The sequence below is a fragment of the Hydra viridissima genome, unplaced genomic scaffold (genome assembly GCF_058129835.1).
Source record: "Hydra viridissima isolate aposymbiotic clone 2 unplaced genomic scaffold, HvirCarnegie_v1 scaffold_9, whole genome shotgun sequence".
Taxonomy (NCBI): Eukaryota; Metazoa; Cnidaria; class Hydrozoa; order Anthoathecata; family Hydridae; genus Hydra; species Hydra viridissima.
Window position 1 is genome coordinate 8731346 of NW_028324308.1, and position 23655 is coordinate 8755000.

General features: G+C 35.1%; 2 protein-coding genes, 1 long non-coding RNA gene and 2 pseudogenes across 8 annotated transcripts in view; 2 read left to right on the forward strand and 3 right to left on the reverse strand.

Annotated features, from left to right (window-relative positions):
• Positions 1-767: 767 nt before the first annotated feature.
• LOC149883874 (uncharacterized) lies at positions 768-4396 on the forward strand. 5 transcript variants are annotated; one of them, XR_016455981.1, is made up of 5 exons: positions 768-1107; positions 2238-2308; positions 2817-3000; positions 3236-3425; positions 3765-4396. It is a non-coding gene; the product is annotated as an uncharacterized LOC149883874 (long non-coding RNA). The 5 variants fall into 5 exon arrangements; XR_016455986.1 differs by having other exon boundaries at positions 3768-4396; XR_016455982.1 differs by having other exon boundaries at positions 2252-2308.
• A 2225-nt stretch (positions 4397-6621) lies between these two features.
• LOC149883875 (uncharacterized) lies at positions 6622-7161 on the reverse strand. Its single transcript, XM_090098650.1, has one exon. The coding sequence runs from the start codon at positions 7159-7161 to the stop codon at positions 6622-6624; it is 540 nt and encodes a 179-aa protein (XP_089954776.1).
• Positions 7162-17384: 10223 nt separating this feature from the next.
• LOC149883876 (uncharacterized) lies at positions 17385-19284 on the reverse strand (annotated as a pseudogene).
• Positions 19285-20419: 1135 nt separating this feature from the next.
• LOC149883877 (uncharacterized) overlaps positions 20420-23655 on the forward strand; it is a 14727-nt gene continuing 11491 nt past the window's right edge. The window contains exon 1 of one of the 2 annotated variants that reach the window (XM_090097919.1): positions 20420-20691. The gene's annotated coding sequence lies outside the window, so the exon portion shown is untranslated. The remainder of the gene's footprint in view (positions 20692-23655) is intronic. The other variant, XM_090097924.1, reaches the window with a different exon arrangement.
• LOC149883878 (uncharacterized) lies at positions 21778-23084 on the reverse strand (annotated as a pseudogene).

Sequence of the window (23655 nt, forward strand, 5' to 3'; positions counted from 1 at the left end):
AAGCATCTTTTTTAAATGTCAAAATTTATTTATCTCGAATTCAATTTTTTTTCAATTCTTCAAAAAGAATTAAAAATTCTTCGAATTTCCAGGATTTAAGAAATTTTAAAAATCAGTGCATGCGTCAACATATGGTTCATAATCAATTTCTGAATCTGAATAATCGTCTTTTTTATCAATATAATTGTCTCTGAATATTACAGCAAGCTCACAGGCATTATTTCTCATTTCATTTTCTCTGAATATTACATCAAGGTCACAGGCATTATCTCTCATTTCATTTTCTTCATTTTTTTCATCAAAATAAAAAATGATGCTATGAAACGTGTCTTCAATGTTCTCCAATTCACATCGTCGCATATCCATGATCATTTCATGATATGCTTCTTTGTACTGATATGGGAATGTATCAATTTTGTTAAATAATTCACACAAACTTTTCAAGTCGGTTTGTGCTTGAAGTTCATCTTTTTCATCTGAGGATATTTCAAACTTTTGCACGTTTCTAAGCTTTTCATTCATCTTTTTAATCATATTTTCAACAATTTTTTTAATAGTCTTATAAACCCTATATCTAATCTTTTCAAGAATCCTTATATTCTTCTTACTAGGAAATGAAAATGTTAATTTTATCATGTTTATTATTTTTTCATCCGTTTTATTAATAAATGAAAATGCTGACTCAATAATTTCTCCCTGATTTTTCTTCAAGAAATCACTGATCGAAAATGTTGTTGGTTCTTCTACATATTCAATGATTACCCAGTAAACACGCTTTAGTTGGTCCAACTGACGGGCCAGTATTGGCTACAGTTGGCTAACTGTTGGCATTTCTTGCCAACCATTAACCGACTGTATACCGCGTGTTTTTGAATCGTAAGTTTCCCGTAAGTTTGTAAATGTATATTATAAATATATTCACTTAGACCATGCGACTAATTATCAAAATTATTCAAATAGATTCATTCAATGATTAAAACTATTCAATAGAGTTAGTTTAGTTTGAAGCTTTTTATCATTTTTTTTTCTTTCAAACGCTTTTTCTACCCTTTAATTAAACTTTTAAACTCAAACTCTCGTACACCTCTTAATATAACCGTTACGCTGGTAAGTAGAAATATTTTACATTTATCCATTAGTAACACATTCAGATATAATTTTTGACATTGGTTGAGTTTTTAATTTATTTTTATGATGACACCATTGTTGTATTTGTATAAGATATTTTAGCTCTATTTTAACTATTATCAAAAGTTTAAATACAGCTAAAATGTATATGTGCGTGTATAGTAGTATGTTTATGTGTGTATTTCTGTATGTATATGTATGTTTGTATGTATGTATGTATCTATCTATCTATATATATATATATATATATATATATATATATATATATATATATATATATATATATATATATATATATATATATATATATATATATATATATATATATATACACACACACACACACACACAGAGTGTCTGCCAGATCAGGGGAATTCAGGGAAAAGTCAGGGAAATCAGATATCTGCAAAAAATCTAGGATAATCAAGGAAATTAGGTTGAATTTTAAAAAAATCAGGGAGAAATCAGGGAAAATGGCTCTTCATCAAACTTACATAACTTAAATAAGTTGTACATAGTACATGTAATATAAAAGTTTATTTGGCAGATAGTTTTATGAACTTCACTTGCATCAAGCGAATCTTGAATCTTCACTTGCAAAAATGTAAACAATTATACAACCCATATTAAATGTATCAATACTTGATACATTTAGTGTGGGTTGTATTATTGTTTACATTTTTGCAGTTGAAGAGCATTTTTCTAAACGAATCTAGGTCAATTTTTGTGAAGTTGAATTTGGGTAACTTTAAATTAAATCAAGGAAAACAGGTAGAAGATCAAGAAAGTATCAGGGAAAAGTCAGAGAAATCCACCTAAAAATATTGGCAGACATCCCTATGTATTTTGTATATATTGCATATAATATATGCCATATACAATATTGACATAATATGTGCAGTATATAAATAAATGGTATATGCAATTGTATATACAATATGACATATACATTTCATATTAAGCATATATAACATTTATATTATATTATATTATTATTATTATTATTATATATATATATATATATATATATATATATATATATATATATATATATATATATATATATATATATATATATATATATATTCATATAATGCATATAATTATAGCATTTTATTAAAAGGGACTTCGACTTCTGAAAACTATGAGAAAACTGTTCAAAATTTTGGGGATCAGGAAAGTAAGGTTTTGGATAAACTATTTGTTTTTTTGTTTTTGTTTTTGTTTTACTACTTGTTATACATTGTATATGTGTTACGCATACATACATTGATTATGATGCTGACATATTGACAAAGGAAAACTATTTATATTTTTTGTAAAAAAAATTAATTTGTTTTAATATAAGTCATAAATGGATGAAGGCTTTAAAAAAATACATATTTCATGTTACAAAAATACACATTTCTACTTTTTTATGCAGATAAAGGTTTTAAATAACGCTCTTTTCCATGGCCTTAATAACACAGCACAAAAATGTGCTAGAATACCATTTTTACAGCAATCAATTCACCTACAGGGATAAATAACATAAATGTTTAAAATTTTAACTCCAAATATTTGAGTTCCATAACACCTTTATCCATGTATGTCTTCAATTTAAAAACTAGATTGTGTTTTTGAAACCAGTTTTCCAATAAGATTCAAATGCAATCAAATATTATTTAATTATTTATGTATGTTTATAGAGAAGTTAGCAGCTTTGGAGTTAAGATTAACAGAACTGGAGCAAAAAAATAAGTTTTTAGAAGTTCAAAGTTTTTTGGATAATGAAGATATTGTTGTTCCCCTGGCCTTCCAATGGAAAGTAAGGAAGATTTGGAGAGGCTTAACCTTATGATACAGATGAAATCTGAGATGGCTCTCTATAAAGTTTGAAATTATTTTTTGTATTATAATGTTTCTAGCAGTCTTCAGGTTGCGTTTAAACTAGTAACTATTATTTTATAAGATCAAAGATAAGTTTTTTTATAAGTCTTATAATTGTAATTTATCAAAGGTAATTTAATAATACCTTAGTTATATTATACCGCATTACATTTTCATTTACCTTTGAAAAAATAGTTTAAATAAAAAAGTTGTAATATGTAGCATTATTTGTTTTTAGGTCGAATATCTGCGTTCTATTGGCGGTAAAGTTGAACGTCCAAAATACATATGATGTGTGTTGGGAGCCATGTTTTCCAAAAATTTTAGCGTTTTATGTAATCTAAACGGATCTTCAAGTAAGATGATAGCTACTGGAATGGGCAAGGTTAAGTTGCGATGTTATCATTTTGTGTTAAAGTGCTTACTATGTAAGTATTACTAGTTATGTAAATTTTTAGTCTATTAAAGTCAACTGTATTTTTATATTTACAAAAATATGTTTACAACACTAAGAAAGAATATAATATGTTAGTACTTATGACAATTACCAGTGTTGTCATTAGTTGTAAATTTGTAAGATATTATATTCTCCCTTGGTGACTTGAACTTATTATCATATGCACATATTTTTAAAACTGCTAACCAGTTAATGTAATTCTTGATTTGCAAAGTATACATATAAGAGCTTAAAAATAACTTAAAAATAATTTATATTTAAACAAAAAATAAATTGAGTTTTTAAATTTATTTTCATTTTATTCTTTTAGCAGCAGTAAGAATTCAGTATCTTAATTCCAAGGATAAAGATATTTACCCGATGGTTTCAAGATGGTTTCAGGGCACAAATGATCAAGGAGATGGGCGAATAAATAGACAGACGAAAAGCAAGGTTATAAAAAATCAGTTGCAGTTAATCAATGAAAAGAATATTTAGTTATTATTTTCTTTTGAAAATTTATAAAAGCTTATTTTTCTTGATTTTATTTATAAATCTAATTTTTCTTAATTATTATTAATAATTATCTAATAAATCGCCAGGTTTTTAAATATTAGCGTTTTACAATATTATTTTTAATTAAAGTTGCCAATATTAGTTTCAAACCTTTAATAATATTAACTACAATAATAGAATATTTTTAGTTCTTTATTTGTAAATATTTTTCTTTAACGGTCTGGAAATAAAAGTGTAAAAAATTTGTTCTTTTTTTTGTATTCAACTAAGTTATCAATAAATAATACAATATTTTGTGTCGACAGTAATACTGTTTGGTAAAGTCTGATATACAAACAATCACTATTAGATAGAAAATTAAATATGAAAAAGCAAAGTTATACTTTGTTATTAAGCAATATTCAAAACATGATTTATAACTTTTGCACTTTCAATTTAAGCGCAAAAGTGAATTTAAGAAATCGCGAAAAAAAAATCATATAGTTGGGCCGGTAATGGTACCAACTGTTAGCCAACTGTTTTATTACTGTTGGGCCGTTAATGGCAAACAATTGTTTAAAAACAGTTGGCTAAGTGTTGGTGAAAGCGTTACGTTTTTTTCACGGTACCAACTAAATAGCCGACTGTTGGCCCAACTGTAGCTAATAGTTGGTTATTAGGATCGGGCCAACTACTTACCAACTGTTCGATGTTTACTGGGTAGCTTGTCGCCCAATTCATCAAATACAATGGTTTCGTCAATAACCTTTGTGTCCATCTTTTTTTATTCGTCGTAAATTATTTATCTCGAATTCAATTTTTTCAATTCTTCAAAAAGAATTAAAAATTCAAAGAATTTCCATGGATCTAAAAGATCTTAATCTCTATCTTTAATTTCTTTCGTTGCTCTTCTGCCACGCAAAACCGTTCTTCCAGCTCTGCCTCTTCTTCAAGCTCTTCTATAATCATTATCTCCACCCGTCTTCTCATTTCTTCAGTTAATATTCCAATTTCTACCTCCACCCGTCTTTCTATCCGTCTTCTCATTTCTTCAAACTCTCCTTCTTCATACATTAACCGTCTTGTCACTTCTTTAATTCTTCCTTCATTCATCTTTTTTTATTCGTCGTAATTTATTTAACTCGAATTCATTTTTTTTTTATTTTTCAGCAAATTTTGGAAATTCTTCGAACTTTTGGAACATCGCGTTCATTTTCATTTTTGCAGACATTTTTTTCTTTTCTTCCCAATCGCAGTCCAATTCAAGAACGCGTCTGTCAATCACTTTCAGCTTTTCTCGCTTTTTTAAATTGCTCCACTCTCTGTTGTGCTCTTTGATTTTTTTTTCCATCCGCGAAAAGTCATCCTCTTTTTCTTCCCACAAAATCGCGTAAAGCTCGTCTCTTTTTTCATCGCTGTACATTTCAGGAATTTTGAACGAGCCACTTTCATCCTTGAACGCAAGAGCCTCGAGCTGTCTTTTTTTAACCGCATTAGGCTCTCTTTTGCTACACTCTAGAAAAAACGGGTGAAACGACATTTTATTTTAGAATTTCTATTTTAAATCCGTTTTCATCCACTTTGCCGTTTCGCTTCTCCAAATAGTTGTTGCCGTGTCCCGTCTCTTTCAACGCTTTGTAAAGAGAGCCGTATTCGATCACATTTCCTGTTTCAGCGTGAGTTATTTTTACAGCCACGGGATTGTTTCGGATCGAACGGAGCCTTTCGTATTTGGAGTCTATCGGCTTGATGTCCTCCATCATCGCATTTTTATCGATCAGATGGTTCTCCAACGCAATCATCGCCAACCCCATTTTGCTTTTCGACGTTTTGGAAACGCCGTTTTCGATAAGTAAATTTTTCAAATCCTTTTTCGTAAAATTCATCCTTTTATTAAGGACCAATTTATTTTTTCCTAAAAAATTCTTCGAATTTCCCTGGGTGTGGAGCACTTAATACACAACGTTCATTTTGTTTCCGTCGGATTTGATTGTGAGCAGTTTGTCAGAAATGACGATCGCAAAGGCTTGAGTGTCTGCATGAACGTTTGCATTAAAGGTAGCTTTAATTTGCACGTCCAACACGGTTGATTTTAACCTCTCAGCCTGCTTGCTCACGTCAAAACCGAAAAGAGGGCAAATGTATCTGTAATTCAGCGCTGTCAAATTTGGCTGAGCGAATATTTCGTGGACTCCAAAAATTTTGTGGAAAATCTTGCACGTGTCTCTGTAAATCCTGGAAAATTTGTTGTTGTTAAAGTCTATGTCGTAATCGACGGCTGGATACCTTTCGCTGTTTAAGGTTACATACATGTTTTTCAAATTGCAGTGGTCGAAAACGGATGGGTTTAAATCTTGACTGCCGTCTTTATTAGTTTGAAATCCAACAATGATGTATCTCGGTCGTTCACTGGCAGATCTAGAGCTCAACCTCCAACTGAACGTATTGGACACTGGCACAGCAATGATGTCGCATTGTCTAGATCTAAACGTTAATGGGGCTTCCACTTTTGACTCGATAAGCTTGTAAAGGTTGTTGCTTGCCATAACAGAGGGGCTGACATGAGGCATGAACAATGATACTTTGCTCAAGGTCACTTTTCCTGCAGCTACTTCAGCGTTCTTAAAAATCGCATCAGCGTCGCTCTTTCTCACAAGGGTCACGGTGTGCTTGAATCCGTAAAGAACTTTTCCTTAATCATCGCAAAAGCCAAAAATGTGATTCAAAGGAATGCAAAATGAAAATGTGCCTTTATAAGCAGGCTTCTTAATGATGTAATCTTGTCTTTGATTAAACCCGCTGTTATTTGCAAGATCGGCAAGGGCAGTGGTGTCTCTTTGCCACAGCTGATTCATTCCTTCCGACACTTGGGACTCCACCGGATATTTTAGGAAACCCAGCATGGTAGTGGATTGACCCGGGCTGTATACGGTTTCCATCTCTTGATTCAACAACTGATATGAAATCTGACTGAAAAGGTGCATGATGCCGTTGTTTGCAAGAGAAACCGCATCCGCATCCGCATAAGAGGTCCCGTCTGCTTTTGTCAGCCTTCCTTCGATCAAAAGGTACGCCTCAAAGGGATGCGTGAACAAATCTTGCTGCTCAATGTTGATTCTTATCTCCCCGGCCGTGTTTAAATTGTTGCTAATCGGCTCATATTCGTGAAATTCATCTCTCTCAATTGCTTCATCAACGATGATTTCTTCTGTAATGTTTAAAATATCTGCCATTTTTCTATACCAAAGAAAAAAATTTTCCTCATGCGATTTTTATCCCGCTTCCCATTTTCACCAGGTCTTTGATCCGAATGGCGTTTTTCCTGGACAGAGACCCTCCAAGAGAGGAATAATCGCTGCTAACCTTTTGAGCTGCTGATGCAACCATTCCTGAAATAATGTCTTTGCTTTTTTGAGTAAGCTTTTGAGGATTAGATTTAGATCCTTCAGATTTAGGAGTTCCAGTCTTGGCATACACCTTTTCTAGCGCCTTTTTACCTTGATCAATAGCCACATCTTTAGCTGTCGCAATCGCCGAAGAAGTCAACTCTTTTCCAGCAGATTTTGCAGTTGTAATCGCTTCTCTTCCTAACTCGCTTTTTGCAATCTTACCAGCCAAATTAGACGCTGCTCTCGACGCGCTCGATGCTGCTGCTCTTTTTAAAAAATTCCGAAACGTGTCCATGATGCCACTTCCTCCAACAACGTGTTTCTTAACATATCTGTTTCTGTAAATGATCATTTTTTAAATAAGCGAAAAAAATTTTTTAGATCCGTCAGATCCGTGGAAAATCTGTGATTTTTTAGACCTCGATGACCTTCATCATTGATTTGTATTGTTTTTTGCTAATCACTTTTGTCTCAACAGCTCATCGCAAATGCTCACAGCTTCATTTCTCGATCCCGTATTCCCAGCACGACAAGCAGCCACGCTCAGTTCAAGTTTTTCCACCAACGCATTCGGATCGCTTGGAAGAAGGATCACTCCTAAACCTTTCTTTCTCCTATCATAAGCTTTTTTCATGCGATCCTTGTACTCATTATATTTTTCAATCCCCATCTTATCTTTCTCTTCTTCAATACTTGCCATACCTTCACGGTAATCCTTTTTTAACTGTTTCTTCCTCTATTCTTTTTCAGCATGCATTTGATCAAGCATTTGAAGATCATAACTAGTAGGAGCTGAAATAGGATCTTCTTTACCAGTATCTTCAGCCATTAAAGAGCTCTTGTAAGATTTAAGCTCTTTTTCAATAGGGATGATGTATTGATTGTATTTTTCAATCTCTGTAGCTCTGGGTTTGTTATACCTCGCAACCGACTTTACGGCTTCACTCTCTACTAAAATTTTCGAGTAATTAGCCACATCTTCTGCTGTCACGTCCTTTGAAATGTTCGGATTGGTCATGAGCTCCCAAAGACCTTTTGTTCCTTCATACTTTTTACCTCCAACAATCATATCGTTGCCTTCAAACATCACTCCCATTTTTCAAATCGTATATTGACCATCGATTTTGCTCAATTCAAACTTGTTCTTAAAGCTTCTTTTAAATTTTGCTCTTGTGTCCAGATCAAACAAACTTTTTATGAATTGATCGTCCACAGGAAAAATAGATCCTGTTGATTCTAAAAAAGTCTCAGGCTTAACATTCTTGATGCTACCCTGCTCGGAATTAACCTCAGATTTAACCTCGGATTTTATCTTATTGAGCACCTTTTCGTTGCTTTGGATGATAGGCTTAAACAGCTTGCCCACATCCGTCTGAAAATCAGCATCTAAAATGTTGTCGTTGATGCTGTTCTGATAAATCCTCTTTCTTCTGTCATTAATTTCTCTCACAATTTCATCTCTTTTGTTCGGGTCTTGTATTTTAAAAAAAGACATGGTTTTTAAAATACGATAGAAATTATTTTTCAGATCCTTTCTTAGATTCGCAAACTGGAAAATCATGATGATTTCTTAGATCCTTTGGATCCGTGGAAAAAATCTTTAATTTTTTTAAAATTCTTCGAATCCTGGGAAATCTACGATTTCTTAAACAAATTGTTGAACGCTTGAATCGCGTCTTCTCGACCTTTTTGGATCAGTGTCTCTTTAGCCAATTCATCAATTCCGTTTTTGGTTTTGGATCGTATTTCCTCCGTCAACGCTTTAAATTTTTGAAGCTCTCCAAGAACCAATTGAAAATCTGAATCGCTTATTTTTCCGTCCATCAACGCTTTGGAAATGTGCTCGCTGATCGTGTTCAATTTTGACTCAGCCAACACCTTTTATCTTTTCATGCTTTTCCGCTTTCAATGCCATCTTTTTGTTCACTTGACCTCCGACAATCGATAAAAAACCCATTCCAATAGCCACGCCTTCACACGCAATCGCTGCTGGACTGGCAATAATGATTGAAAAAAGTCCTATTCCAGTCGCACCCAAAGCTATGCACAAGCCATGCATTGTATTGTCCACATTCGAAATGATCCTGAAAACGCGATGGTACTTTTTGCTGAGATGAACTCTCTTTTTCCTCTCGTTGTCCATCTCTTTTTGGATTTCGCTTATTTTTTGAAGACGGTAGACGTGTCCTCCTTCATCTACAGGAGCCGTTGGAAGAGTGGGGTATATTTCTTTGTAACTGTTATAATCCATTTTTTTATTAAGGAGAAATAAAAAATTTCTTTTCCCGATGGAATCAAAAGAAATTCACGAGGCAAAGACTCTCTCCCTTTTTAATCACGACGTCCTTGTCGCTTCTGTTATAAATTTCCATGACGACGTTCTCTACCAATTCTGAAAAAAGCAAAAAGTGACTGAAATAATTCAGCTTTAAACTTATATCATGTCTCAAATTCACCAAAGCAATCCCGCTGTCCACTTTAATTCCAAACATAAAAACAATCGTTTGCTTTGATAAACGATTCAGCTTAATGTCTCTTTGAGCAAATATTTCGCATTTGGAACGCCGCCAAAGTCGTCTAGGAGGATGAACCAAATTTTCGTTAAAATAAACTGTGCCTTTCAACTTTCTTCCGTCATAATAAACGATTCTTCTCATCTTTTTAACAGTAAAGGAAACTTTTTTCTCAATCTTTCTCTTCTTTCGATGTCCTCCTCTTCTTTTTTACTTTCAAGAAAATGCCGATACCTTTCTTTAGTGCCCACTATTTGCAAAAGTTTATCACAGATTCTTAAAGCATCGGAGCAGCGAATAGACATTTTTCATTTGTGCAGAAGTTTATTTATTTTATTTTGCATAATATTTTTTATGGTTCAACTAAACCTATGCGTAATAAAACACTTGTCCGAGAAGAAGGTAAAAGCTTCCGGATTGACCGACCTATGCGTCACCAGAGTTGAGCGTGACGACGAGTCTTCTGCCGGCTGCGACGCTGGGCATGGAATCTGCCTCTCCAAAATTTCTGTAAAAGGAAATGGTGGTAGTTGATCCGATGGAAGCATTGGATTGGTACAACAGCCCCGTCGATGTGTTGTTGAACGAGGTTACGTTTGATCCGTTCCACGAAGACAATTAAAAATCTTCTAATCCAGACGAGGAAAAGATGCATTTACTGTCACCGTCATATCCAGGAAAAGTGTTGTAGTTGTTTGCATTGAAAGGTGTCCATGGACTGAGGGCTGTGCCGTTTCCTGGAGGTAAATTTCCGTCGTACATTCTGACTCTGGATTCCCACCAGTTTCCAGAAGCTCCAATGACATGCATCCTGATGTATTTTAAAAAAACTCCATTTCCATTTCCATGGGTGTTCAGCAAAACATATTCGTTTCCGTAAGTCGTTTGAAAATATCTGAACGTCCTGCCGTACAATTTAACGGAGGAAAGGAGAGGAGGGATGGAGGTGAATGTGGAAATGAACGGTTGAATCCAATACGTAATGGCTGTAGTATTATTATTGACCAATTGGATGGTTAAGCTTGATGTAAACGGCAAGTCGACGGTAAAATATCCTCCCAAGGAAGTGGTGCTAAACATGTTGCATCCTTGCAAAGAGTTGGCGTAAAAAGGACCACCGAGAGGGGAAAAGAGCAAGTCACAAGCAAGAGCAGCGGCGTCAGTGGTTGTTGAATAATTTCCCACTCTGATTTCTCCGTCTGCCAATATCCGAATAAAAACATTTCCAGGGAAGCTTGTTCCGGCTCCGCTCAAAGCCAGCCATAACCTTCTCAGAATTCCAGGACCGTCAATGTAGCTGAAGACCGGTGCGGTGGTTGATCCTGCCACCGTTTGCGATTTTAACCCCAAGGACGAAAATCCTGAATTGGGAACAAATCCTAAAAAGTTGGATTTTTGTGACAAAGCGTCGACGTAACTTTTTGTCGCTCCATCTTGCGCGTTTGAAGGGTCGAGCACATTGATCAGTTTATGCGAATTCAAATCCAAGTCCGCGGTGCCTACCGTAGTTCCACCACCTGTAGCGTGCGTGTCTACGTAATTTTTGGTGGCTGAATCTGAGGATGAAGTGGGTTCGGCCAAATTAGTCAATTTGTGTGACGTCATGTTAATATCTACGTAAGAAATATTGTTGTATGCCACTTTAGTGTGGACGTAGCTTTTTGTTACTGCGTCTTTTAAAGCGGTTGGATCTTTCACATTGATCAATTTATTGGAATTTAAATCCAAGTCCGCAGTGATGGTGCTCGTTCCGCCTGTTTTGACGTGCATGCTCGAACTGACTTCCACGTAATTTTTAGTGGCGGTGTCGTGAAGATTGGTCGGCTCGTTCAAATTGATCGCTTTTTGAAAATTCAAATCCAAGTCCGCTGTGCCAATTACCGTGCCAGTTCCTCCTGACGAATGCGTGTCCACGTAATTTTTGGTGGCGGCATCGTGCGAAGTGGTCGGTTCTGCCAGGTTGATGATTTTGTGAGAGTTAAAATCCAAATCTGCAATGATGGTGCTGTTTCCATCTGTCCTGACATACAGATCGCTTGAAAGAGAGGTTGAATAAGGGTTGTATAAATAACGACCCAATTCTGATCTACCAAATTTGTCAATCATTTTTTATATGCCTCAGATTTTATTTTTTCAGATCCCTCAGATTCGTGGAAATCACAAGTGATTTCTACCACAAGGTATTAATGACGTCCTGAAAGTCGTTTCCTTCATCCAATTTTTTCAAGACGTAAAGACACAAGTGACCACAATAAGAGGTATTACCAAACTGAACCCTATCGCTGTTATAATAAACGGGACTCTACAAATAGTCAACCAGTTCGACAAGAGGAGGTTGACCGTAAGAATCAAACTGCATTTCTTATCACCGTCTTTATACCAACACACCCAATGAAATCCTCCTGTGCTTGAATCCCCCGTATTGACAATTCCGCATTCTTTTCTTCTCGGTTTTTTCGGTAATGTGTCTCTTTCAAAAACACCTCGAAAGTTTCTTATTTTCAGCTTTTTAACATCCTCTATCAATTGAAAGTTGGTCAAAGCCTCGTTTGGTAATTTTATTCCTTCAACGTTTATCATTTTTAAATTCGTGTAAAATTTAAAAATCATTTATGATTTCCATGGATCTTACATCTCTTCATCAGATTCAGTTTCTCCTAAATCCAAATCGCTCATAATGCTTTGAACAGAAGGAGCATTTTTAGTGAACACTTCTGGAAGCTTGACTTGAATGGACTCGATCTGAGAGCTAATAAAAACGCCTTCAATTCTCAAAGACGCAATAGCAAAACACCTTTGACGAACATACCCCAATGGATCTGCTTTTACCATCTTTTTGTTCTCCTTTTTTCAAAACAAAGAAGTAATGCTCTTTTCTTTTGTATACAACTTTCCGAAAAATATGGGAGACGCGTTTGGCATCTCAGATTTGTTTTTAAAAATGGACAAACACTCTGTCATTACTTTTTTCGTTCTTCCTCCTTTTTTCAACAAGGCTGTCTTAAGGATGACTTTTGCTCGCGAAGAAATTTTGATACTTTTTCAGTCACCTCTATAAACTTTTCTTCTTCTGCTGTCATTCCCTATTTATCGTCAAAAGCAACAAAAGACATGGAATATCCCGTCAGCTCTTTCGTTTCCACACTGCGATTTTCAAACACACCCAAAGAAAACAAAACGGGGGTTCTTAAAATAAAAGGACCTTTTCCATTGGCATACTCGTAATACAGCGGAATCTTTTGGTACTGAATGGGCTTTGTGGCTGCATAAATATCCCCAGCCAATAATTTGCTCTCGTCAAAATTCTCAATCGTCACAAAATTCATCTTTTTTAATGGGGAAGAAATTTTTTTAGATCCTTTTTGGATCCGTGGAAATTCTTCGAATTTTTTTGGAAATTCTTCGAATCATTTCAAAATTCTGATCCTTGACTTGCTCCTTGACTTTATTTATTTTTTTTCAAGCATATTCGAACATGTCCTTCAACGCCATTCCGCTTTTTTCAAAACGAATCCCTCCACACTTTATTTTCAACTCAAATTCATCCTTTCGACGAATAATGGTAAAATCCAAATCATTTTCAAAGCTGTAAATCTTGTAATGGTACTTTTCTTCATAAGGCGAATAATAATACGACTCCTCGTAATCTTCCGTCTTAAGGTACTCATTTATAAAGGGCTCAAACAAAACCATCATCTTGCTCATTTTTTAATGGACCTGAAAATTTTTTTCGGAAAGGAAATGGTCAATGTCGCTCGAAAGCAAACTGATCAACTCTTTATTGTCCACCCACGAATTAAACGAGTCTGGATATCCCAACCATTTGACCATTGATCTGCTCTTGGTTTTGCGAACAATTTTTTCAATTCTGAATATGTCCTGATGCGTCTTTTGCATCTCCTGCTCGTAAAAAGTGCCTTGAATTTCTTCACCGTTAGCATCAGCGATTTTATATGTAGGAGGATCCGTATACTGAACTTTTGACAGGGTAAAAACTTCTTCAGTTCATCTCTGCGTATACCCCTTTTCAAAATGAAACTTCTTTTTTGTGATCCGCACTTTGTCACCCATAGAAAATTTCGGTTTTGCTCTTTCTCTCTGTTTACCATTCAGGTTCATCCAGACCTAATTTTTATTCTTTTCATCACTGGCTTCCACTGGAGACATTTTAATGGAAGAGTGCCTTGTGCAGTTGTAATTTTTCACCATCTTATCTAATACGTCAATGTATTTATTGGTATTGTTGGCTGAAAAATATTTAAACATTCTCTCTTTCATCGTTCTGTTCCAACGCTCAACGACACAACTTTTTTCCTCGTTTTCAGTGGAGTACAATTGCACACCCAACGCTTTCACGTGCTTGTTGTAAAATTCTTTTCCTTTGTCCACCCACAATTTGACACATTTTCTTTCACCGAAAATCTTTTTCAACGCTTTAGACACTTCAAGACCCGTTTTGCTTTTTAACGGAACTATCCATCCATACTTTGAAAACACGTCGATCACCATGAGCAAATATTTTACTCCGTTGTTGAATTTTGAAAACGATTGCATGTCCACCAAATCTGCAGCCCATATCTCATCAACGTTGTTCACAATCACCCTTCTTCTTTTAAAATGACGAATGACCGGTTTATGAAGCTCCTCTGCAAGCTGATCCGTCCATTTCAGAGGCATTTTTTTTTTTTTTAGAGACACCCAATCCAAATTTAACTTTGGCTTTGATGATGGGCTAGATAATATTTCTTTCGTTTATTTCTTTTTGAGTGGAGTTTGGAATGGAGTCCAATTCTTCAAGCAACATTTCATCTGCTATTTTCCTAATGGCAGGGTCTTTGGAATGCATGTAAGCCAAATCGTGGTGGTACGTTGCATTGTCCATTCGGTTTTTCGGCTAGCTCCAAGGTTTATACATGCCGGTTGAATCGAGCCTGAATTCCGTTCTTGTGGCAGGTCCTGCAAAATTCATCCTAGGAATGTGCATTTCTCCTGCAAATTTTTGCCCCGGAAGCTTTACGTTTTTTGTAAAATTGTTGATCGTTTCCACCAAATCACCTTTTGTTGTCGAAGAAACAAACTTGCATTTGGTCGTGCCGCAAGAGTCACAAGTCCCTTTAAGCATATTTCGATTATTTTTTGACATCTCATTTTTCAAGTGATTAGTTTCAGTTTTCCTTTTGCATTTAACGCAGTACATTTTAAATACAAGAAAAATATTTTTTTCCCAGTACAAAATGGAAGTCATTGATTTGTCATGGAATATCGGAAAAACCAAAAGATACAACAACAAGCTTTTGCCAAGAAGCATTCGAGGAATCATCGTCGGAAAGTCCGGTTGCGGAAAAACAACCTTGCTTCTCAATTTACTGCTTAGACCTGGATGGCTGGATTATAACCACTTGCAGGTCTTTGGCAAATCTCTTTTCCAACCCGAATACAAAATACTCAAAAAAGCCTTTGAGAAGAAACTACCAAAAGAACTCATTCTCCAATTATTCAACATTCAAAGCAAAATTGAAAAGCTAAACTCCAGTCCTGAAGCCGTCATTGAAGAAACCTCTAAAAATTGGGAAGGAGAAACAGACATGGAGTGTCAATTTTTCGAAAATGAAGAAGATGTGCCTGAACCTAATTCCTTAGACTCTACCAAAAACAATTTGATGATCTTTGACGACTTGCAACTCACTAGACAAAACACGTGCGAAAAATATTACATTCGAGGAAGACACTCCAACGTCGACTGCTTTTACCTCGCTCAAAATTTTTTCTTGCTCCCCAGACAAACCATCCGAGAAAATGCCAACTTTATTTGCCACTTTCCTCAAGACGATAAAAATATAAACCACATTTATCAAGATCACGTTTCCAGCGACATGAAAAAAGAAGAATTTAAAAAGTTTTGCAAATACTGCTGGTCTCAACCCCACAGATTTGCCGTCATTGATCTATCCTCCAAAAAAGACCATGGAAAATACAGAAGCGGGTTTGACGATTTTTATTTTCCAAACGTATAAAAAACATGTCTGGATTTTATTTGCTTGCAAAATCGAAAAAAGATATACCCACCGTATCAAACAGCTCCATCAAAACATACTTTGAAAGACCCATCGAGCTGGATTTAAACAAACAGAACGAAATGGCTCTTGTAGGGCTCGAAACCTATCGAAGCTATCCCAACGTCACCTCTAAAAATAACGTTTTCAGATACAGCCCAAACGCTGGCTCAAAAAGCTACACCATCTACATTCAAGAAGGATCCTAAGAAATCAACCAGCTCAACGAATACCTTCAAAATGAAATGCAAAAACAAACAGGAAGCTTGTAGAGAGTAGACGGAATCACCATTACAGCAAACGAGTCTTCGTTAAAAGCCGTATTGACTTTTGGAAAGCCTAAAGCAACGACAAGATACTGGGTTGATTTTAACGTCAATAACAGCATAGAATCGCTTCTCGGATTCGATAAAAACGAATACACCTACGTTGAGAAAAGAGAAGACCCTGTTGACCCTAATAAAGTCACAAGCGTCATCGACACCTACGAGTCTGAAAACGTCGTGAGAATTGAAGAAACTGCAGTGATCCGAGTCACTAACGACATTATCGGCTCGTCTTATTTTGACGGTAAAACGACAAACGACATTTACTCCTTTTACCCATAAGTCGTTCCCGGGGAAAAAATTGTTGAAAAACCTTTCCACTTGATTTACCTTCCCATCGTTGTCAGCAAAATTTCAAGAATGAAAAAGCAAATTGTTGACCAAAATGAACACTTGATCGATTTTAGAGGGGAAGACATCATCGTCAGATACCACATCAGAGAAAAAATTTCCTCAACTCTGCACGATCTTTTCTCTGGAAGCGCTTTCAGTCGGTGATTTTTTTTTTCCTCTTCTATTAAAAATGTATCAAAAGATCAAACTAAACATTTCGAAAGGACAAGCTGACAAAATTAAAAAAGCCATTCAAAACGAAACTGAAGTCAGCATAAAACTCACTCATCAAGACTTGAACGGTGAACATATTCTCGCTGTCACTAAAACCCAATTGAACAAAATTACAAAAGCCTACGACAATGGAAAAGGCGTCACGCTCAAACTCAGCAAAAAACAACTCATGCACAACGCAAAAGTAGAAGGAGGATTTATCGGTGCCCTTTTACCTTTACTAGGAATGATCGGAAGTACCATCGCCACAAAAGTCGTCCCTGCTCTTGCCACTGGTCTGCTTTCAGGTGTTGGAGCTTCTGCCGGTTCTGCCATGGTCGACAAAATCGCTGGACGAGGAATAGTTTACTTGAGCAAAAACGGAAAAGGAATAGAAATAGTAAAATTAGGCTCTGGATTATACCTAGGTCCTTGGACTAGAAATACTCAAGGCGATGGACTCTTCATTAACACTGGAAAAGGCCACAAGCGTGTTGGTTCTGGTGAAGAAGAAGAGTTCTCCGGTTTTGGTTTACTTCTCGGTCCCAATTCACCCTTCAATAGCATCCCCTTTTTAGGAGCCATTCTCTAATGATTCAAAAAATTTTTTATTTGACAAGAACAAAAAATCAGAGAAAATACACTTTTATCATCCCCATTTCTCCTGTAGACGAAATCATCAACGTCTCTCCCACAAACACATCCAACACGCTCGAAAAAGAAACTATTTTTGAAACTCGATACAGCTGATCAGACTTACGCACCAAATCAAATTTCTTCTCATCCTCAGTTTCTTCTCCAAACTTAAAACTCTCACAAAAAACACCGCTTGTCTCCATTGAAAATATCAACACCCCTTTCTCTAAAACCACTCTAAATTTCGAAGTCGGATTTATCATCTTACACATATCGCTAAACCTAGAAGCCAAAACTCTTCTCTTTGACCAAAAAGAATAACGCTCACTCAAATTCACGTTTTGAACGCTTTCCGTCGTCACCTTAATATTATACGCAAACTGGCCTAAAGATATCACGGCGATTTCCAAACTTCCCGCATTCAAAATAGACAGAGTCAACTCGCTACCACTTTTCACCGTTTTAAACACCAATTCTCAACACCCACATGCAACGATTCCTCAAAATCAAACACGTACTCATCAAACCGATCTGCAAAAAGATCCACTTCAAACATTAAATTTATCGTTGTTTTTGTTCTCACACTTATTCCTTCTTTACTTATTAGCAAACACACCATCCTCAGGTTATTGAACAAAAGATCAAACAACGCTTTCACTTCACCTGCATGCTTTGTTCTCGCTAAAAACATTTTTAAATAAGAAGAAAATAGTTTTAAATCGGTAAGAAAGCTTTTTAGATCCTTCAGATCCGTGGAAATTTTTAAAACTTAACAATATTTACAGTTAAGAAATATTTTTTGAATAAAAAAAGGTAAGTCAACTTTCATAACATTAACCCTAACAAGAATTTTAAAAAAGACACCATCTTGGAAATATAGAAATAACATGATTATTTTTATACTTCTTCATCTTGGAAAACATTAAGCCTGATAAGAACTTAAAAACGACGCCATCTTGGAAAAAACATACAAACCCCCAATTTTTGACAATTGTTGACAAAGGTGTGGGGAGGAGGTCAAATAAAGTTGACGTCAACTATGTTACTTTATTTTTTTTAATTTCATTACTCAAAAAAAGAAAAATTAGGCTGCGTTTATAGCGTAGCGTCTTTATTTAGGTGGGGGGAGAGGAGTTATCAAAAATTGATGTTATTTTAGAGGAGTGGGGGTGGGGGGTGTCTCTGGAAATTTGACAAATTCTTGACAAGGGTGAGGGGATGAGGTAAAAATTGCCAAAAGTTTGTTGACGTAATTAATGGACAGCCCCCTAGATTTTTTCTTTGAACAAGTAAAATGCATACATATAAATACCTGAATGTTCCATCAAAAAAACAAACTTTGGCCGATTTCGCACTGCTTATAACTAGCATATACCCAAAGGGCAATGCTACGTTGTCCTGTTCTGCAACTGATCTAAAAAAAAATGTCTCCATAGCGATGACATTCTTTGTCATTCAGAGCTTCAGCAGCTTCTTTTGGTGATTTAGGGTTCAAGGGCTCATTTAGCCTTCTCCTTTTCTGAAGACTTGGGATAATTTGAGGAAAACTAATAGATTCAGAAACAACTGCAGGACACTAACTCACAGTGTTTTGAAAAATAGAGCGCAGGTCTTCATGTTGCTTCTGCTTTTTTCTTCATAGTACTTTTAGCAAGCTTCAAAGTCTGTTTCTCTTGAACAGCAACTGTGAACAGTTGTAACCTGAAGTTTATCTTCATGAATAAAAGCTCTGCCTTTGCAGTTCATTCTAGTAAAATAACGGCACTTAAGATGCAGTTTATCTTTATAAAGTTTATCCTTAGTGTATCCAAAATCACCAGACCAAAAAACTTTTGAATTTTTTCTTTCTCCTTCAGTTTCATTATAATTTTTTGATAAGTTCTCTAACGACATTTTGGAATATTGAGTATCTTAAAATGTTCTTAAATTTCAAATTTTCAATCTAATTGATTTTCATTGCACGTGCAAATTAAACTGTTTATAGTAGTAGGAAAATGAGAGTTCTGGCGCATTGATACTTTTTCCATACTTAAGCGTGCTAAGTTTTTGATTCGTGCTAATTTTTAGAGAGATGAGATTTCTGACGCATTGATGCCACTGATCTCTATTATAACTGGATAGCGCATCTCTAATATGAAAATTGACGCCAAAATCGCCATATTGGAAAGCCACAGAACAATGAAATCTGATACGTGTGATAAAGCGATAAAGCGATAAGCCGAGAAACAGAACTTAAAGCTTACGGGATTAAAATTTTTGGGGCTTTCCAATATGGCGATTTTGGCGTCAAAAAGTAAGAAGTTTTGCTCGGAGTTGCGCCATCCAGTTATTATAGAGATCAGTGATTGATGTACATTTCTGTCTTATTTAACGGCAACGACTAAATTTTTCAATAATTAGAAAGTGGGTGTAAAAGTCCATCCAAGTTTTTGAAATAGGTGAGAGCAAATTTCATCATGCAGCTTTTTTTTATCAATCGTTTTTAGAAAAGAAAAGTTTTTAATTTTGCATGGATGATTTCTGTTTCTTAAAAGTTGAAACAAAATATACTGCGCGTTAATGAAGCTTTTTCTTTTAATTTCTTTCGACTTGTCTCTTCCGTAATAAGTGTCATAGAGAGAAGAGAATTCTATATAGTCCTTGATGAGCTGTTCTTCCAAGTATTCAATATCATCTATTCTTTTTCCAGTCAGCATTTTCATAATGATTGGTAAACCCAAGTTGCTTTAAGAAGATAAGTATATGTTCTTTGGTAATTTTGGAATATTTGATGCTTTTTTTAATTGGAGTTGACGAGAAGGTTTAAAGCTTGAAATTTGCTTTTTAGTTTTTCAAAGATTTCCTTTTGAACTTTGCATTTTTGCTTTCCGTTGTATTGTTTGATACATTCTTGGAAGTGGATTATTCTTGACGACCCAGTAAACACGCTTTAGTTGGTCCAACTGACGGGCCAGTATTGGCTATAGTTGGCTAACTGTTGGCATTTCGTGCCAACCATTAACCAACTGTGTACCGCGTGTTTTTGAATCGTTAAAGTTTCCCGGAAGTTTTATAAATGTATTTTAATAATTAGTCGCATGGTCTAAGTGAATATATTTACTAAATGAATATATTCACTTAGACCATGCAACTAATATTTAAAAGTATTCAAATAGATTCATTCAATAATTAAAACTATTCAATAGAGTTAGTTTAGTTTGAAGCTATTTATCATTTTTTTCTTTCAAACGCTTTTTTTACCCTTTAATTAAACTTTTAAACTCAAACTCTCCTACACCTCTTAATATAACCGTTACGCTGGTAAGTACAAATATTTTACATTTATAATTTTTGACATTGGTTGAGTTTTTAATTTATTTTTATGATGACACCATTGTTGTATTTGTATTAGACATTTTAGCTCTATTTTAACTATTATTAAAAGTTAAAATACAGCTAAAATGTATATGTGCGTGTATAGTAGTATGTTTACGTGTGTATTTCTGTATGTATGTATGTATGTATGTATGTATGTATGTATGTATGTATGTATGTATGTATGTATGTATGTATGTATGTATGTATGTATGTATGTATGTATGTATGTATGTATGTATGTATGTATGTATGTATGTATGTATGTATGTATGTATGTATGTATGTATGTATGTATGTATGTATGTATGTATGTATGTATGTATGTATGTATGTATGTATGTATGTATGTATGTATGTATGTATGTATGTATGTATGTATGTATGTATGTATGTATGTATGTATGTATGTATGTATGTATGTATGTATGTATGTATGTATGTATGTATGTATGTATGTATGTATGTATGTATGTATGTATGTATGTATGTATGTATGTATGTATGTATGTATGTATGTATGTATGTATGTATGTATGTATGTATGTATGTATGTATGTATGTATGTATGTATGTATGTATGTATGTATGTATGTATGTATGTATGTATGTATGTATGTATGTATGTATGTATGTATGTATGTATGTATGTAGGGGAGGTAGGGGAGCATTGGGCACTTTTTTACATAAACGCTGATAAAACTGTTTTTTTTTATCATAATCAAAATTTTATTTCAAATATATCTGGCACACATATTTGGCAGTAAATATTGCTAAGAAGAGTTTTAGTAATATAATTAGTCGCAAAGTTACAAAAGGTTTTTGAACACAAGTCCAAAGTGCCCAAACCTCCCGGTGGTTGGGAGGTTTGGGCACCCCTGAGGGGAGGTTTGGGCACTGTATTTAATATGCACAATATTGTTTTAATATACTGCTATGATTAAGTGTTATATAGCATTGATATAAAAAATTATAATACAAACATTTTTTCTTATCAGAGACTTTACAAAAAATTAAACAATGTCACTTGGGATCAATACTGCACGATGTTGGGCTTAATAAGACTTATTTTAAATTTGGTATGACCCAAAGAGGCTTATCAAATTTATATTTTAGGCTTATCCATGTTGTTGGTGTAGGCAATTTTGTTTTTATATCCTCCAGGGACGCTGGCTACGTCCTCGATGTCAGGAAACATAAACGTATTTCTTATCTTACTTGCTCTCATAAATTTGACAGTTGCCATGGAGTGATTAACCTCTTCGATTATTCCAACATAATGATAAACAGTTTTTTGGTGTTAAATTTAACCAACACAAAGTTATTGACCAGGAAATTTCTATCCATAACAATCACATCGTCTACATCAAAATCTTCTTCCGATGAATCGATTTCAACAAGGGCTTTGTCAGAAACGGAAACATTTTCTATTTCATCATCACTGCTAATCTTCCTGCTTTTCTCGTTTTTAGAGCATTTTTGATTTTTGTTGAGCTCTTTGATCTTATTTTTTCTTTGTCTTTCTTTTTCTTCCATTTCAATGAGTCTTTTCTCGGGTGTGTCTGTCAATATTCTAGTTTTTCCTTTCTTCCGTTTCATGCCATCCAATATCCTGGGGCCGGCATTCGGGTATGGCCTTACTAAATCAGGTGTTACATAGATAGCGCCCCTAGTCTGGCTTTTAGATAGAGATTCCATTTGAGATGGCCCAGTGACTTCCATATTTGAACTTGTACGATCCTCTAGACTCAGATTTTCTTATGTTGAAGGCTGTTCCATGATAGGTTGGTCGGAAATCAATTTTTCTGTAGCAATATTATTCTCTTCCGGCAAGCAGCGATCAGTTATAGAAGAACAAACAAAATCTTCATTAGAAAAAATGTTTGAATTGAATGGCCAAATGCCAGGTTTTTCAAATCCCTTTTGAATATTTTGCAACTTGAATGCAAGTGGAATGGCTTTTGCTGCTAATTTTGGGATTTCATAAATTGTTAAAGTTTTGCCAGGATTGCTTACCATCCAATCTGTTACAACAGTGTTATAATAAGTTTTAAGTGGTCCATAGACAGTCAGGTCTAGGGATTGCAGTTTTTGGCTGCAGTGCGGTGGGAAAGTCATTAAAACAATCCCTGATTCTTTGCAAAAATCGAGAACTGGTACTGAAATATGGCTCTCGTGATTGTCCAGCAGCAATAGAACTGGCGAGGAAGGCGTTGGTTTTGCGTGTTTTGCAAAATGGTGTACATATTTAAAAAAACATGGTGCTGTCATCCACCCTGAAAGATATGCCGCTCCATCTGAAGCAACAGGTGCATCATTTAGCATATATGTTTTGAAATTAACCCGTGGGAATATGAAAAAGGGTGGTATTGAGTTACCCAATCCATTAATACCAGAGCAAACCGTTGCAAGTGTCCCTCTTTCAGCTGACGTTACTTGCCCAACTTGCTTGGTGCCTCTGAGAGCAATCACTTTTTGGGTTCGTTGTACTGTTGATAATCCAGTTTCGTCTATATTGTAAATAGACTCAGGGCCGAAGCGATCCCGTTCATATACAGTTTTAAGATTTTCAAAAAAATCCCCGACATTTTTCTTATTGAAACTTTTGGCACGTGAGAGACTGGTAGCTTCTGGTGTCCTTATTGAAAGCTGAGGTTGTCTTTTAAAAAATCCTTTAAGCCAATCTTTGGATGCAAGTTTCTTCTCTGTCCAGTTGTCTGGTATTTTTTTTATTAATGGCAGTAGCGTATTCGTAAACCAATTCGCGTGCCTTCAGTTTTGACATTCCATGATTTAGTTTAAACAATGTTACAAGATATTCTGAAATTTTTTCTTCTTCATCTTTCGTGAATATTTGGGATGATACAAATTTAGAAATATCTTTCACAACGCCACCTTGCTTTATGTGTC